This window comes from Lingula anatina, chromosome 1 (genome assembly GCF_051362555.1).
Source record: "Lingula anatina isolate TDL-2025a chromosome 1, LinAna3.0, whole genome shotgun sequence".
Classification (NCBI taxonomy): Eukaryota; Metazoa; Brachiopoda; class Lingulata; order Lingulida; family Lingulidae; genus Lingula; species Lingula anatina.
The window spans coordinates 70,567,256-70,586,268 of NC_141767.1; the positions used below are offsets into that span (position 1 = coordinate 70,567,256).

The window sequence follows — 19,013 nt, forward strand, 5'->3', positions numbered from 1 at the left end:
TTCTTTTGAATGATATAAATAAGTTATCCTGGGGGTATAGCGGGAAAAAAGAACAAATAGCGGATTTCCTGGCGTAAAATTGATGTATTCAGATATAAGTTCTGGACGCGGCAAACATCACACGATCAGTAGCCTAACTCAGGGGTACAAGGGCGTACATCTTTCTTTGTCCTCTTTGCTTCATTTTAAAGAGAACTATGCTTATGATTTGAATGTGTGTTAGTTTATGAACCATTAAGCAGTTATTAGTTGTAAAAGGAAATAATCAACAAAATTTGGGATCATGTTGTTGTGCAATAGACAGCAATGCGACAGAAAACAACCATAAAAATACACGTGGATGAATTCTGTCTGTATGTCAACTTTTATTTTTTTGTCACACCGCACTCGTGTCATCTCGCTTGATTTCACGCTAATTCTCGAGACTGCGGGCTATCTCAGATGATTATCATTGTGGAGTACAGCGACTGTTTGATATTTAAGTGAATACAGCATACATCATTGTAAATACTTGTGCAAAATTATGTTCAGAAATGGACCAGCATAGATTATTTGTGTTAAAATGTACCCCGAAAAAGAAAATAAAATAACCATTTTAAAAAGCAAAAACTTAGACATTTCATGGTAAAAAGCTTTGACGGACAAAAAGCACATTTCCTTTTAAGTAGACATATGACCGTCTTATTTCATTATTTTGTATTAACAAACACTTAAAAGAATATTGGTATGGGCAGCAGGATATTTGATAATGTTACAGTTCAACGATTTCAGTCATTTTAGATTTCTTAAGATTGCAATACGCCCAGACACCTTATTTATATTTCACTTGGGAATTAGCTACATTGAAAATAGCACATATTATGATAACAGTAAGAGAAGAAATTGCAAATATTTGTTTCGGTGTAAAAAGTATTTGCCAAAGGTTTAAATTCTATTTTGCCTTTCACGAACAACAGGGGTTAAAAGGTGACCACCAAGCGTGACCACCAAGCGTGGCTCGGTATTCACCAGCCATGACAATTAATGAATAAAAACAGAAACAATTCTGATAGGCCAACACAGGACAGCTTCTCATTAAAAACGGCAACCTGAATGGTTGGTAAATCTTATTTCACGGTGAATGGCTGCAAATAAAGCTGAAACTCTGTGTCATTTGTTGAATTTATCGGTAATCGCAAAAAAAAGAGATAATGTCATATTGCTATTTCTATTGACTAAGAAAGCAGCAATAAGACCCAGGAGACGGGATGTGTGGTCTGTCGCCGGTTTACCCAATCTGTATGGTTCAGATATGTAGAGCATTTTTTGTAATAATGAAGAAAGGCCCGTTTCCCCTGGATTGACCGCTAGGTGATGTAATGAAGTGAGGTGGACCGGGGTGAAGCTTTCACGAGAACTGAACACATATCTCCGGGCACAGACCAAACACTGTTCACGCGATATTTTTTTGCGGTTCATTACATAAAAACCATCACACCGCGACATTTTCCACACGCTTTCAGATGCAGGATGACAAAGTAATTGGATGTTCACGAAACTGGAAAATGGCAGGCCACCATCTGCGCCTGTAAACATTGTGGCTTCGTTGAACTTTTCAATTAAAAAATGAAGAAGCGCTGGTGTTTCTAGGATTTCACTGTGGAAGGGAAACGTTGGTCCCATGTCACAACACGTCTCACTCACACACGGGGTCATAAAGTTTAATAAAAGATTTAGAATTATTATCTTACAACGCTTCTATTGGGGGCTATTCCAATGTCTGTACAATGTATATGTAATAAAATCGCAGGCACAAAAATATTGCAACCTAATTAGAACTGAATATTTTACGTCAAATGTGGCAGTTTGAATACAATCGTATTGAAACTGTGATCCTTCGTCCAACGAGAAAGATAAATATTTCATATTAAAATACTGAATGCACTTAAAGTATAATGTTTTTGTTTTGTTTTCTTATTCAGTTACATTAAGAGTAAAGATTTAATTCTTGCTGAGAAATAATCCACGCCACATAATTTAAGAAAGAACACCCAGTTGATGGTCAAAGCTGGGAAATCGAATTAGCAGTTCCTTCTTATTAAATTCAAAATGATATAATATTTTACTTGCAAGTTTTCATCGGGTGGATAGAAAAAAAACTACATTCAGGATTCTCAAAAAGTGGCCACTATAATGTTATGAAATTTCTCTCAATACCACTTTATTATATAATCTCTAGCATATGAAGTTTATAACGATGTACTTTATTATAGCCACGTTGCTTTCAATACAAAAATACATGCCCAAGTATACAATGCAGGAATCAAGCGATTCGTGCTTTTCGACAGTGATTTTTAATGGAACACCAAGTAAATATTCAAAAGCTAAAAAAAGTCAAAACTTTGCTGCACCAGAAGTAATAGTATTAAGTGGTATTAATGGAATTTAAGGTAGTGTCCTTTTGATATATGTCTGATAGATTTTTTTTTTCAAATTTTTACATACATAGTTGATATTATTATTTTATCCACTGGACGTTCCGTTATGAGGATTAATTAAATATGAAACAAATTAAGAACATGCATCGAAAACATTTATTTATTTATTTATTTATTTTGCATTTTTTTCACCCATTACAAGGTCAGTCTTGACGCTGTGCAGTTAGTGAGGAACCGCGTCAATGGTTTAAACTGCCATTCTGAAGTCAATACAACACCTCCACAAAGGGTTTTCAGTGTAACCCGCTAGTTGTTAATTATAAACCCTTCCTGGCGAAATTGATTCTTAGGGCGATGCCATTTTTATAGTGTCACTTGATCGAAAGTTTAGCATCAAAAGTCGTACATTTAACGCCTTTAATGAAAAGCATATTTACAAGGATAAAATCTGAATCATTCTCATTACGAAGTATTTGCACCACAGTTAAATAGAGCTATTGTTGAACTGCAGTGGCGTTAGAAAGTGCTGGATGGCAAAACCGAATTTTTTACAATCTAAACGTTGGTAAGATAGCATCAGTGTAAGTGCCTATTTTTATTTCTTATTAAAATCTATTTATCTGTCAATTTATTTTTCCTGGAAGGGGGGGGGGGGGCGGGGATAAAGAGAAAAAGTTGAGCTATAACACAATGCTGCATTAAGTAAAAAAAAACACGTTAACAGTCCCACGGAGAACATTACATGCACACTGTGACGGCAGCTTCTGGTAGACATTTCACTGGAAATTATACAGACTAAGCGGTCCATTGGGCCATCACCTTGAACCTAAAAACAACAAATAATAGAAGCATTGGGAAGAATATTCTAAAGGTTTAAGTTTTATTTTGCTTTTCACGTACAACAAAGGTTAAAAGGTGACCACCTTGCCTGACTTCAAATTCACCAAGGGTGACCCTCTCCGATACAATTTGAAAAAATAAACAGATTTAATTCTGACAGGTCAGCATAGGATAATGCCTCATTAAAAACATCCACTAGAGCGACTTTCAACATCTATTTTATGGTCAACGGTTCCATATAAAGCCGGAAAATTAAATAACCTGAATTTTCTTAAGTAATTTAGTCTCCGAAAGAGCAAGGAAAACAATTGAAATCAAACGCTTAACTTGCAACAGCAACAACCTCCCCCGGGAAAAGAATGTTGTATAGATATCAACTGTGAAAGTTGGATAGAAAACATGAGACCACGGTAATGAGATGTGGTGTTATGTCAACGTGGTACTCTTATGTCGAGATTTGATTGTAATTTTAGCCAGAAGTACGGTGGTTATTGACCACAATTGCTCGTTTTTTAAAGCAGAACGCTGCAAACGAACCAGCACTTCCCCTGAATTGACCGATGGTAAAGGCCGAATGGTGTGAAGTATTGCCTGTACACACACCCCTAGGCATACCTTTATAGCTTAATACTCCAAATCACAACAATCGGAAAAAGAGCTTAAAAACTGTTAATCTAGTTTTAATATTTGTTCTGTGGGAAAAACCTGGGTTTTATAGTGCATGACCTAGGAACCATGAGGTTATGGTTCACTACGTCTGAAGAATAAAATATGAGAACAAATTCCACAGTTGTGTTTTTTATTGTTCACTCTTGGATTTAATCTTCACATACTGTCCACTACAATCTGGGGATAATGTAAAATAAAATTTCATTTCAATTTCACAGTCTTTTAAAGCAGGCGATCTAAAATATATCCAATTACAAAGAGCATCTTCATTAATGTATTAATGCACTACTGAAGTGCCCCCTATTGACAGCCACATGATTTACCCTTCAATTTTATATTATGCCAATCTCTGTATTTCTATAATTGGTATTTAAGCTAGTTAATACTTTCAAAAATAAATATTATTGGATTGAAAAGATAATTATAAATCTTATTTCCCCTCAAAAAACTTACCATTACTAGAATAAATTAAAATTTGACAAGAGATCAAGCAGTCTTATGCCAAGAAATGTGTATAATACATGTGGCAAATATAAGAACTTGCACTGCACACCGCACCAATCAAAAGCAAGCAAAACTTAAAAATGTTCAATACTCATCATATGTTAACCTGATGTTGCTTTCTTGCTTTGATAACAGATGAATAATAATTTGCAGCATGTGTTTTCTTTGTAATAAAGATGCTCACCTTGAATTAAGCCTAAATTACCATTCCACTGACACCATTCCCTGACAAAGACATGGGCAACAGGGCTCTGCATGTTTTAACATGCTTAAAAGCAAGGAAATGGATATAAAAATAACAAATCACAGGGTTGGCAACTCTAAGCATTTATGCATATATATCATGCAAATCTAGTACCATGCCCTATTGTTTTCAGGTGTGTCCCCATCAGAAACAGTATATCATATAACAGAAATATATGCACTGTGAAATAATATAATCCACCCAACTTTTGGGGTTATGGCTGCCAGTAGTTAATAATCAATGCAAAATAATATAAAAAGTGCAGAAGCATTACATGTACATCAAGGACACAGAAAAGCAAATAAACCATCCCAACCTCACTTTTAACTATTAACTAAATATTCATCTCCCTGAACATAAGGTTGGTCATGTTTCACTTGCAAATAACACAATAACTTGCTATAAAAATCAACATATAACTCTATGTACACTCTGCTTTGATTAACAGTGAACTACTTCCCCGAATATGGTTTTATATACATATGTATACAGCTACACAAATGTCTATGTCTTGGTTTAATATATATATTGTTTTGTGTAAGACCTGGCAGGACAACACAAAGTAATCAATGCCAGTCGGTAAAAATCATAATACTTCTTAGATACATATATTATACGCTTACTTGGAAAAAAAAAACATGAGCAGAGCTGACTCCACTGTAACCTAAGGCTCTGTTCTCACAACTTTTAGATCGATCTATCACCGCGGGGAGTCTCACTAGATTACTGTCAGATAATCCCCCTTAAGTGTCCGTCCCCGCCTACTACAAGCTTTAAGAGGTAATTAACTTTCGTGTCCGCCCGGCTGACAGCTATTTAGCGTGAACCCCCAGGGAGTTAGGTCGATCCAATGTAGGTCCATCTAATCTATGAGAATGGGGTGTAAGATGCACTGAATGATAATTCAGGTGATATATGGACTGTTTTCAAGACTCGAGAAATGATAAAGTAAATTATCATCTATAATTAGTCATGTTGGCTGTTTCAGTTAGTCTAGGCCTCTGTAGCAACTTCAAAATACTAAACCTGTCCTAAAGTTAATCCTATAAATCAAATATCACAGCTAAAATTACAAAATAACAACAGATGATCAAAAGAAGAAACATTCTAATGTTACACGAAGGCAAAACAGTAGGAAGAAAACACAACAATATGTAGTTCTAAGGAGGCATTCCACATGAAACTATTGTTCTACATAAATGGTTCCTTAGAGAGTCTCCTTGAATGCAATCAGATGAACACGTCTATTGTTTCCAACATACTCCTGCAATCACCAGCTTTTCTTTGTTCAACTCAACACCAGGAGTGCATTCAGCAAGAGTCTCCTCGTAGTTGGATCGATCTATATAAAACAATAGTTTCATTGGGAATTGGTCCTAAATAAAGTTAAAGCTCCACTGTAAAATAGAAAGCACTTGGGGAAACCCTACCTTACCCTGATACGACATCACAGTACAGGAAAGCACGGGCATTTGGCTTAAAATAAACAATGATTTCTGGATTATGAAGCCCAATCACTGGTGCAGTCTTTCATGGTTGCATTCATACTTTATGTATAATGAGTAGCAGCTTAAGTATTAAATATTTGGCACCTCACTTCTGAAGTGGTGTTATTTATATCTTTATGTACAAGTTATGTGGATCAAGGTGTTACTGTTATAACAGAAATGAACAGCGTTTCCATCAATTCAATGTGAACAAGGTTTTTAAAGCCATAATTGTTACCTACAAAACACATAAAAATCATTGCAGTACTAGCATTTCATAAAAATCAACATACAATGAGTATGCTGCTGTTTATAACTTAATGAACTGTTCAGGCACTTGGGGGTTTGGCAATTATAGATGCAAATTTTTAATTTCTACTAGCAAAAGTAAAGCATGGCTGCTACTGTATATTGCCAGACAAAGAACATCCAGGTCATTTGTATCTATGTTTCTATGCAAGTTTCATGATTTCAGTATCTGGGTTTGAATCTGTAAAAATGTGTTCCTATAAATATATATACAGTGATGTCCCTTGATAATTCACTGACGACCCTCATGGAAGCAGGGAATTATATCATCTACGATATAATTCCCTGATAGAATCATCTTTAATCTTAGTCAAAATTATAAGTTTGTGAACCAAAGATTTGACTCCAGTTGGTGGTACACTGGTAGAGAGAGGAAAAGAGAGAGGAACATATTTAAATGAAGGAACCTACTATTTCTTTGTCACACCCAAAAGAAGCTAAATATATCAAACTTTCAAATGAAGTTCAAACAGAAAACAAGTCCCTAGGCAATAACAGTGTAGTGGGATACAACACAGAGTAAGGGTGCACAAAGTTTACTGTGAGACAGGTGGTTTGGGACAATCATTTCAACTCAGGTGGATATGATTCTGGACATAAAGGGTCATCTTTTCAGTGACCCGAGGTCAATACTCCTGGCGATCAGTGGTCTAAAGAGTCCTGACCATCCTCAGTGCCTTCTGGGTAACTAGGAATAATGTTTGCTGTATCACAACTGCCATGGAATTATACTACAGCCCTGCCTTGCCCGTCTCCTTGTTACCCCAGAAGTCCTGTCTCCCTGTTACGCCAGAAGTGTTTTGGTTCCTTTTGGTGTAGCATCATCATTTAGGTGTTTTGTTGTATACCTGCAATGAATGAATTTTTCTGTGTGAAACTGAATTGAAATTAGGGAGCAATTCAATCACAGACTTAATTCAAATGAGCCAGAACAACAGATGAATATAAGTTAAAAATAATAATCTTATGTTAGGCTTTAAAAAAATGAAGCCCAATTTTCTGACAGAAAAACAAATTTACCTCTTTACCAATTATTATAATAAACAGTACGAAAATGGTCTACAGCAAGAGGTAATAGTGGTTTACCTTAAGGCATTCAATAGTGCTTCAAGGTTAACTGGGTGCTGGTCTTTTAGCACTTTGATTGAACTCTTAACCTGTAATACAAAAGGACAAAGTACACTAATAAACAATCAATAGCAAAGATCATCGTTATATTTCTGTTTTCTTATATATAATTTTAACAAATCACTTTAAAAATGTTGAATATCTTGATCTTTTTGACATGTAACTGCCACAGTGCATAATTAATGTAAGTTTTTTCTTAATAAAAATCTCTATCATACTTAATGTAGAAACAAAAACTTACGTCAATGTGTGAATTTTTAGCAAAAGCTCCTACAGGATGCACGTGATCATACAGAATGATTACTCCTACCATAACACGCATACAAAACAGCAGAGTTTCTTCATTCTGGAACCGTGTGTAGTATTCTCTGAAGAGTAGAAGCAAGTGCAGTTGTATGAGATATGAACAGCGTATGGATTTATAAGATGGGCATGGAAGGTTAAAGAGAGGAGGCTGCACAAAAATAAGTCAGTTATCAGAATATTGCATCAGTGCTTTGGGGAATGCAGATATCACAACTACTGCAATGCTGATCCAAAATACTTAGTGAAACAACCAAACACAATGACGTCCACTTTAGACTTTAGAATTCTTTTCAGCTATAACAATTATATTACCACAAGATGGTACAGTGTCCTGAACACAGAAAATAAGGAAGCAGTACTGTTTCAGCAGAGAGTACTCACGGGTTTTCTATCATGACTCTACATATGCTGGCCATTGTGCTGAGACAGTCTGTGGTGTTCTCTACTGGAATATCTTTATTCTGAAACAACAAGGAGACAGGGAACACACCTATAATGTTATAACAGACAGCATAGTAACACTGTGACACTCACTCTCATGTTGGTCAAATGTATTAATTCTTGTCTACATCTAAACAAGGTGAAATGATAGAATGATGCAACTGTTAACACACACTTCGACTATTATGGACAACTCACTCTTTATGAGTTTTATACCTTAGTATGTATTTACAGAATAAAAGGCAAAATTTGAAAATTTATTTTATTCTTTTTCATATTCTTTAAGCTGTTTCTTTAAGGATTGTAGTGTGTATTGTAGGAAATAACCACAGAACTGTTATACTGTCTCAAACTGGCAATGCATAAAGCGGCATCTATTGTACCTAAATGACATTATCATGAAAAGGAAATTTCATGCATAGGTATTATAAGACATGTACAATGTGATGTTGCCTTCCATTACCTCAGACACAAACTTGGTAGTTGTGTCACTAAGTGTCTTCAACATGGGGGTGGCATGTGCATAGAAGAGAGACATTCTGTTGGCTATTTCATTGGATACTTCTTGATTGTCCATATTGGAAGAATGCTGGAAGACAATCAAGACATTAACACACTGCAATAACAATATTACCACAAGATGGTACAGTGTCCTGAACAAAGAAAATAGTGAAGCAGTACCATCCAGCAGATTCTACTCACAGGTTTTCCATCTTGACTCTACATATACTAGCCATTAACACACTATATAAAAGTTATATCCCAGGGCACAAAATGAACACAACAGCCCTGTGCGGCTCTTTTAACGCCTACGTGGTCTCTTTTTAAAGTTTGCCAGTCCAATGATTTGGCCATTTTCTGGCCTCTATATTATATCCTGTTTTTTTTTTTTTAATATTCAGTTAAGCGGACTCCTGAAGACGTACTGGCTGACTTGTAATTGCTCTTTCTTGATAATCACTAAACTAGAACACACAAGAAAAGATCTATTATCAACTTCATGAGAAAATTAGGTACTTATTTCCATAAACCATTACCAGGAAACAGGGTGATTAATTAGTGGCTGCACTGATTATCACAGACACAGCTTATCTTCTAGGAAATGAAATGTTTTGTTTCACCTCGTTTGTCATCTTCATCCGACTTAATGTCCGCCTGTAATAACTGAAGTCATTCTGGATAGCTGGATTGTTCATCTGAAATCAACTGAGATGCTGCAATATGCTTTGCATAAATGACATTATGATCCAGATAGCATGCCACTATTTACACAAAAACACGCTTAAAATTATGCTACTTTAACATGAAAGAATTCATTAACAAGAAAAGTCCCACAATTTTATATTTATTCTTACCTTAAGGTCATCAAATTTAAGCGTGAAGTCTAAAATTTGTGCAAACTGTTTAAATAAAGCTTGTTGTGTCTCTAAATGCTCTTTGGCAGTCTTGTCATTTGAACAGAGTTTGCCCAGAAGTTGAGGAACAATGTTTTCTGGAAAAAAGAGAAGGTTAAATTACACAAATCTTTGACTTATATACAACTCGTTGTTTGTATTCATGCTTTGTAAAACTAAAGTCTTCTCAACCAGATCCACGGACAGGTAGAGTTCAGGGAGAGGAGGAATGAAGTAATAAGAACCACTCTGGTCAGAAAAGATCTGCTCTGCATTAAGATTTGACCTAGGTTTGATGCCATTTTTTTGGATTTGAGTCAATTAAAGGGTGTAAAAAATACTTTTTCAGAAAAAGAGCCCTAAGGTCTGTCAACAATAATCAGATTTATTCACAATGTAATGAATTTTTTGTTTTTGCAGATGTTTATTCCTAGGAGGTCAAAACTAGCAATTTTTCACAGACAGTTCTTCTATTTTCACCTTCCTGGCCTAATATCACTGTAGAGGTCAACCACATCTCCCAAACACCGAAGAACACCACATTATCCCCAGAAATCCAATGTAGGAGGAGTTCTCCCATACTTCAGCTCCTAGTTTTATTCCCTAGTGCAACATAACCAAGTCTCTCAATATAAATGACATCAATAAACTGTGCAGAAATGTGGTCTTGTCTAATCAATAGATATTAGATTGTACACCACTGGAAGATGAGGCTTTGTTTCCCAACATTTCTGCAACAAACTCGGTCACAGTCTGGTGAACTGACGGCTTTCCCAGAAACTTGCTGTAAAACCTATTTGTACACTGGTGTGCATTCGTGCAGAAAGCATTGGCAACATGATTTGTTGGTGTCACAATTCTTGCTAGTTGATGAATCTATGTTATGTTTAGTAATACAGAGAATGTCCATTCCCTAATCAATAACCCATACTCATTCTAGGGAAGATAATACGTTCCCTCCAAGCTTAGGGCCATAATGCTCATAAGATAAGGAGGAACATAAAATACTTTTCCAAATACACCATTTTGGAATGGTTCAATCCACCAGATTTTATTCTAGGATCATCAAAAGAATATTTTGTGAAAATCACCCTTTATACATAGGGAATAAGGGGAGTGAAAAAAATTTCAAGTTGTACTTAAATGCTGCTATGTGTCAAATATTCAACTAACCATAAGCACTTACGCAGTTTATCAAATAAAAACCTACATTATTAAATCCGACAAATATGTGATAAATATCTACAGCTTGAGCTTCCAGAATTGGCAATTACTCGGACTTTTAATGTTTTTAAGGCACATCTGTGATGTAAATTACTGACAGAAATTGAGCTTGATTTAATTTTAGATGTGAAAATCAATGTACATTAGTAGATAGACTTAGGGATACAGTGAAAATAGAACTTTTCCCAAACTACAGTTTTCAAAATGGATAGATAAGTCAGTGCCCAATGTTATTCATTCCATTCAAACATAAAATATATATTTATATGTATATATAACTGGACTTTAATTAAATATACACAAATAAATAATGTGATTACTTATATCTGTAATTCAACAGCAAGTCACTGGGTCTTGTTTTCTTTGATCTTTACCCTGTTTAATGACATCAACGAATGACATCTGTTAATTCACTTACCTAGTTGTATAGAGAACTCGTAGTATCTTTTTAACTGTAGGACCAGTGGCCGGACGGCTTCCCATGCCTTCTCTTGGAGATCATCATTGGATGGGTTGGAAATTGCCTGTAGTAAAAAAGGTTTTCAGAGATAATTGCACATAAAATATGACATCATGTATACAAATTCAGGGGCGGATCCAGAGCTATTTTTTGACAGTCTTCCAATCTTAGTTGATCTACTCTCTATTTTTGACCATCTTCTGACAGGAAAATTAGATACCCGTCAATATAAACTTGAAAATCTGACCGTCTTCCAGAAGACCCAGAAGACTGCCTCAATCCGCCCCTAAAATTGTAATTAAAATCTCTGCATCTGTTAAAATGGGTTTGTTTGAATATTCTAGTATATTACATTTTGCAAGGCAGGTTTCTGTTAAGCCATGTTCTATTGCATTTGACCCTGTGGATATTTGCTGATATGACATAATGAAAATCTGTAATAAGAATACTCTGTTTGAAAGATGATCTTTTTTACAGGCATTCTCTTCCTGGTTTAACAATATATGCCACTTGTGGATTCAACATTTCAATTAATTTACATTCCCCCTTTCTCACGTTAATAGGAAGTTAGCGCTGAATCAGACAATTTGTTCAGGAAAACTCTCACACTTCTCCATGTCACACAAAGATCCTGTTCACATTTAAGGTATATCCAGAAAGACAAAGTAATTTTTTTCATTGTCAAGAATTATTTTTGGAATAATATATGACCAAACTGTCTGTACTTTCCTGGTGCATTAAACCAGCAGCATACATACAGCTTACATCTACTGAGTCAATCTCGTCTTCAGTTTACTAGTAAGCATTAGCGTGTAAATTAAACAATGAAAGTGCTGGATTACCTGCTGGCTCTTAAGGCACTTGACCAGATGACAGATGCTGGCTCATTTAAGGTGATAACCATGTGTCTTCTGATAAATTGGAAATGTCCTAGTGGTTCCCCAAAGTATACTGAATCAGCAGCTATCTTTTTCTCAGTTAAAATTTTTACTGGCCAGTTTACGCTGAAGATAGATTGATCTTCTCTATGGGTATCTGATTAACCTATGATTACATACGGCAAAATCCTCCCCCCCCCCCCCCTTCTCGGACCACTTGCATGGCTATGACTGAAAAACAGCCCACTCCAGAGAAAACTGAGATAATATTGACAGTAATATGAAATCTTAGTTTCATCAAATGGCCTGTAGAGAAGGCTTTTACCAATAACGGTGGACCCATCTCTAATGGCAACACACCCTTAAATTTAAAGAATCATCATGATACAGGGGCGGATCCCGAGATTTTTTCTGACAGTCTTCTAAATTATTTTTTTTTTATCTATCATCCATTTTTGACTGTCTTCCAACAGAAAAAATAGATACCCGTCAGTGTAAACTTGAAAATCTGACTGTCTTCCGGAAGACCCAGAAGACGGCCTCAATCTGCCCCTGTGATACAAGCTGACTACACCATTAAGTTGGATACCTGGTTAAAACTTACTACACCATTAAGTCAGATACCTGGTTAAAACTTACTACACCATTAAGTCAGATACCTGGTTAAAACTTACTACACGATTAAGTCAGATACCTGGTTAAAACTTACTACACCATTAAGTCAGATATCTGTTTAGAATTGACTACACCATCAGGACAGATACCTGGTAAGAACTGAATACACAATCAAGTTAGAACTGACTACAGACCCCATTAAGTCAGATAATTAGTTTAAACTGGTTACACTGTTAAGTCTTTAACACACTGAACAACTTGGAATGTTACTTTCATTTTGAGTGACACAAGGTCACACAGGTCTAGTGTTTTCAAGATGTATTCAAGAATTTATCTGTTGGACTAATTCTGAAGTATACTTTTTTACTTATACTGGTTACATTGGCTATTTTGTAAATTATAACTCTTAAGGTATTTCGTTTAAGCTTGGTGTAAAATCCCAATCAAATATTTATGAGGATTGTGTTTGAGGTAGACAAAGAACCACTTTTTTACCCTGAACTTGCCTGCCACTTTGCTAATTGCTTTCCTCAGAAGGCTTTTAAAGAGAATGAATGTATAACATTATTGATTTTGGAAGATTTTATTAAGTTAGAGCATAAAATAGCCCTTTATAGATATTTTGTTTGATGTATGTTACAATTAACACTGCATTTCCAGGAATTCAATATGACAGTTTGAAAGCTTGGAACCCATTTCAATGAGACAAATACGACAATATTTCTATCATAAAAGAACATGTCTACATATTACAGGCACATGCAGCCTAAAATGATTGACTAAAAAAAAATAATATTTTTGTCTTTTTCTCATGATTCCTCATGCACCATTCACCACAGACTTCATAAAACAGCTTTGAAGTAAGGCTTTGTTACCAGAGCACGGTAATGACTCGGATCTTTTAAATGGGGAAAAATTATCAATTTTTCAGATACAATACTTGAGAATCATTAAAAGATATTTCTGTGTAGGATTTGTGGTGCTTTTACCACACAGAATACAACTATAAGGTAGCTTGCTTTCCAGTTTTGTTGCTACCCCTCTATGAGAGTGTTCTAATTTCAAGAAGATATGACTGAAGTACAGTGTCTGTCAAACTCATAATTTTCCCATTGAAAAGATGGAGCTATTACCGTTTATTTGCCCATTGTCTGATGGCCTTGTATCTTATCTTTCCCCAGTACACTACCTCTCGTATTTCACTGGAGGCTCCTCTGTACTGCTGCAGTTCCTCCAAGATATGGCAAGCATCTTTCAGCACTTCTTCTACTTTGGTATAGAGAGGGAACTCATGCTCTGTAGCCTGGGCATCTAGAACAGAGCCAGAATTGTTAGAATGACAATTATTTGACAGGTTCTACATCAAATACTTGCACAGAGGGATCTAAATTGTGTTTTTGTTTGCATGTGCCATGAAAAAAATATCTCAGAAGGAAACGTGTCCTACTTGTTCCAGTTGTCTTTCTCTTCTTTTCAGAAAATTATATATATTCAAACAATTCATCATAAATATCTAGAAGTTATTCATTCACAGTGCCATTCCCCATATTCAACTGTTGAAACAGCTGCCAAATCATTTTAATATATGTTCCTATCTCTTTGACCTGGAGTGCCTTGAACTGTGCACTGGAAATAAGCAGGTTTAGTAAAATAACAGGAAATATATCTGCCTCCAAGAACTCTGTGCTATTATGCCTTTGCCTCTATCTCAATATTTGTCAAAGTGTTCAAACCAATCTAGAAAATCCATGTTCAATAAAGTTTGATTGTTACAATATAATTTAGTCTTTTTCTGTTTACAGGATTTTAATATACCCATTATATTATTATACATTATATGTGTTTCATTTCTTTAATCATTTTTTACCTTTAGCCACACTACACAGATAACAAGATGGGAAGTAGCTGACAAAGATACACGTGATCTTTTTCAAAATCTAAATCTGGAACATCTCGTATTGACTCAAGGATAAACTTACCGATATGCAAAGAAAATGTGATATCTTTGTGTTTTAATAACAGCCTTCATAAATACCGGCTTATCTACCATCTTGACATGAATTCGGCTTACTTTCAAAATCCACAAAAATGTCAACTTTGGTTGGGGTGTAATCCTTGGAGAGAAGCTTCAGTAGGTTCCCCATCTGAGGGTCATAGGTCAGGTCACCAAGAGGTTCTGGAAATACAACATCAGCCCCAAATATAGAATCATAGTGGAAAATAAACTAAGACTACTTAATGGGATTAGTTATTGGCTGCATATTGGAAATCCATTAACCACTTGAATATAAATCAGTCAGATGCTACATAGAGAATGAATGAAACCAATATCTTTATATGTACATATATCGTGGACTACTTGTACTGCTATCTGTACAATAGAAAACATTTCTAATGCTTGCACCACTGTGGATTTGTACTGGTAGAAGTATTAATTCAAGGAGAAAACATGCTTCAGCAACCTTGAGAGAGGGTTAATTTCCTTAACAAACCATGACCTTATGTGCACTTTAATTAGATATACCAGTATATATAAACTCAATATTAATCAATATGCACATCAGAGATAGAGATCTTGAGATACTGTAAATGCCAGATTTTAAAATTCCAATGAAACAAAAAATGCATTAAACTTCCTACCTACAATAAAAACTCTGATGAAAATGAACAGATAAGTTTTTTCTCCATTCTGAGTTATTATATTTGTATACTACAATACATACAGTGTGCATGACGTGTACTCTACACTACAACTAAAACTCCCCATCACTCTCTGAGCAGACACTTCAAACAACGTTCTCATCAAACACTTCCTATGAAAATGGAAATTAGCATCATCAAGCATGTCACAGATGTTCACTTCTATACTAATTGACTTCAGAAATTAGAAAATTTCCTGTACAACGGAATATGTGCAATCTATACGACCTTCTTAAATGAGAATCTAATGCAGTAATGGAAAAATGACATGCAGATTAAATATCTGGAAAATACATGACTTTTTCCCCTAACGTTCTTTTCCTATTCCTAATGATATTATGAGAGGGAGATATTGTCCAACAAAATAATTAATCAATTAATTTGAATTAACCATAATACAAAACAAAACAACAAGCAAACCTACATAGCAGTATATCATTAAGGATTCTGTAAAAGTTTCATTTGAGAATATCTAATTAAAGCTAAGATTTGAATAAATAATAAAATCCTTCATCCCAATTGATGCACCTTTATCCCATTACTAAAACAAACCATCAGATAAGCATGTATTTATCCCTGCATACTTACATATTATGTTAGTATGAATACAAATATCCTCATATAAATGCTCAGTTACTAGTAGGCAGTGAAAGCTCTGGGAGAGAAGATAAAGGCTGCTCTGCATGATGTATTACAGCAAGCTACTGATCTATTGTTTTATATTGGATTATCAGTCTGGTCAATAGAAAAATGTCAAACTTTATCAACTTAAGCCATGAAACCAGCTTAAATACATTAAAACACATCTGCGTAAGGACCAGTGTTGTTTTAGTATTTCACATCAACAAAAAGCAATAAAATTTCATACCAATTTTACAAATTATTTATCTTTAGTCAAGATTCCAATAATATGAACAAAGTTACAAAGTTTCATTTCACCTAAATTGAAATAATAATAATAATAATAATAATAATAATAATAATAATAATAATAATAATAATAATGATAATAATGATAATAGTAGTAGCCTTTCAATGTCAAGGGTTTAAATCTCACTTTCCAATGAATTTATACTTTGGTGTAGAAAAATCCTACACTGTAGCAAATACTATAATGATTAGATAATCGATTCCTTCTTGTGCTGTTATCAAATATTCATCAAAATGGTGCCATTTACCACGTAATTTAATGCCCTAAAACAAAGGCAGTATTTAATATGTTTCTTTTAACAGTGTGGAGGATTACCCAAACAAATGGCTCTTTGTGGGCTATGAATAATCCCATAGAAAATCCAATAATTTGAGCAAACAACCAGGCTTATTAAGGCAGTGCACACACATTAATTCATAGAATTCACTGTCGGATATTGTAGATTTAGGTTAAATATTGTGTTAAAATGTTGATCCACTCTGAACAAAAACAATATAAATCTTATTAGAATTTAAAACATGAAACTATAATAAAAATATATTGGATAATACCTTACATGCAAACCATTTCTGCTGCATTATTTTGGTTTTATCAAATGCTAGATAGTTTTCAAATGCAAATTCATAAAGCCCTTGACCATAAAATAGTACAGTTGATACCTCTTAGATTTCTTTTTTTAAATTTATTTATTTATTTATTTATGTATTTATTTACTTATCTTAGTTATTTATTTATTTATTTATATTTATTTTGCAAAAAAAGGAAACAGTGTTTAAATAAATAGTATCAAAATTTGTAAATTCCAGATTCTTAATGTCAGAAAACGCTATATTTAATCAAAATACAACACTTTACCATGTTTTTTTTAGTGATTGTCCTCTTTGGTGACTATTCTCACATCTAGCAAGTTATTTCAGGATGTTCACAGAACATTAAATTTATAAAGCTGGCTTAGCATAGCTTAGCTTAGTATAGCCACATTAAAGTCACAAAAATTAAGATGAATGACAGCTTTTATTTTCTAATCTTTATAAAATAATGGACTGATATACACAGCTGACAGAGTTCTTTAAAACTAAATTCCATGAATGCATACAATAATCATATATACAGCACAAACTATTATCTAATTTACAAAATGAACATTGGGTTTAACTTCATACCTTTATGTTTTATAGCTACATATAGCAATAGCTAGGAATCAAAATTCTTTGAACACTTCTCAATGCTTACTCCCCCCTCCCCCCATGAAAACCACTTGCACCCTTTCTCTGGATCTTGGCCTCCTGTTGTAACACAAGCATAGGGTTTTAAATACACATTAAGTACATTAAAAACTTCTTCTTCAACTTATGTAACAATAAGATACTTTTCAACACATTTTAAATGATATGTGCCAGGGATTGATATTGTTAAAAAAATTCCATGTGGACAATCAACCATCTTATCCCAGTTTTACATCATGCACAATCCAGAAGTCGGCACAAGTATATCGGGATAGTGGGATTTGTAAAACGAATTCTTAAGCATGGGGATTTTTAAATTTACCAAGGTTGTTAGAGATATGGTGAGTATCTGGACAGTAGGATAAAAGGTTGGTTGGTTGGAGAAAAATAATATTGTTTCCCCCAGGAAAATTTGCAGATTGACTTACTGTTTCCCACAGAAACTATGCACTATACATCTTTCAAATCAATTTACCAACCATTCAAAAACTGCAGTCAGTCATTTGTCAATGTAATTAAAGTTAATAAACATGTTTCCAGTTGAAATTTAAATACATGATTTGTTGCATCATTCTTATAATCATACAGTATCTAATTTGTTCAAGTTGTACATGAAATCTTCTGGATTACAGAATGGTAACACTGATGCAGTGTACCGACACAACAAGTCATCACATGATGTTACAATACAGATATCAAATATCTTGAAAAAAACTGTGCTAATGACAAATCATTTTATTAATAACTTTAGTTAATATTAAAACCAATGTGGCAATGACACTGGCAAAGTTATCAAACTAGCATACTAAAGGAACTGGTAGTTTTACTGGCTTTCAAATCCTAAGACAAATATCAACCGCCTTGAATTGTTGTATTATTTACAATTCCGACATCCAAGTCAAAAACGAAGTTAACGAAAAGCTCAGTTTTAAACACAGTGAATTTCTAATAACAAATAACACAACTTGAACTTTTCGACATCTGACCCAAGTTCAACTTAACTCCTTACTCTTATAAACACACCAAAGAAAGCACACGGGTAGAAGAAAACTAAAACATGGACATGCAAAATGCTAGTTACCTAAACAATGTGTTACTATTTAACGCTGCAGCCGCAATAAACGCAGGCCACGCTCACGCTGGCTGGCAGTTGTCACAGGCGCTTCCTTCCCGATGCCAAATTTGACCTATTTCCGGGTTGTGGTGAGCGATCCCACAATCCCCGCAGTTCAAGAGAATA

General features: G+C 34.6%; 1 protein-coding gene across 1 annotated transcript; it reads right to left on the reverse strand.

Annotated features, from left to right (window-relative positions):
• Positions 1–4,039: 4,039 nt before the first annotated feature.
• On the reverse strand, positions 4,040–18,991 carry LOC106173906 (CYFIP-related Rac1 interactor B). The gene is made up of 11 exons (XM_013555238.2): positions 18,855–18,991; positions 14,988–15,092; positions 14,106–14,227; positions 11,382–11,487; positions 9,701–9,837; positions 9,467–9,541; positions 8,809–8,934; positions 8,286–8,365; positions 7,840–7,966; positions 7,557–7,627; positions 4,040–7,318 (listed from the first exon to the last, which is right to left on the reverse strand). Exons 2-11 carry the CDS (start codon positions 15,058–15,060, stop codon positions 7,255–7,257), a joined length of 981 nt encoding a protein of 326 aa, XP_013410692.1. The 5' UTR covers positions 15,061–15,092; positions 18,855–18,991; the 3' UTR covers positions 4,040–7,254.
• Between the last annotated feature and the right edge of the window lie 22 nt (positions 18,992–19,013).

Excerpts from the sequence above, each read along its gene's own strand:
- LOC106173906 (XM_013555238.2), bottom strand. The coding sequence starts at position 15,060 with ATGGGGAACCTACTGAAGCTTCTCTCCAAGGATTACACCCCAACCAAA. Across the intron at positions 9,838-11,381 it reads CGAGTTCTCTATACAACTAG|AAAACATTGTTCCTCAACTT; the intron begins GTAAGTGAATTA and ends TCTTTTTTCCAG. Across the intron at positions 7,628-7,839 it reads CTAAAAATTCACACATTGAC|GTTAAGAGTTCAATCAAAGT; the intron begins GTAAGTTTTTGT and ends TTTGTATTACAG.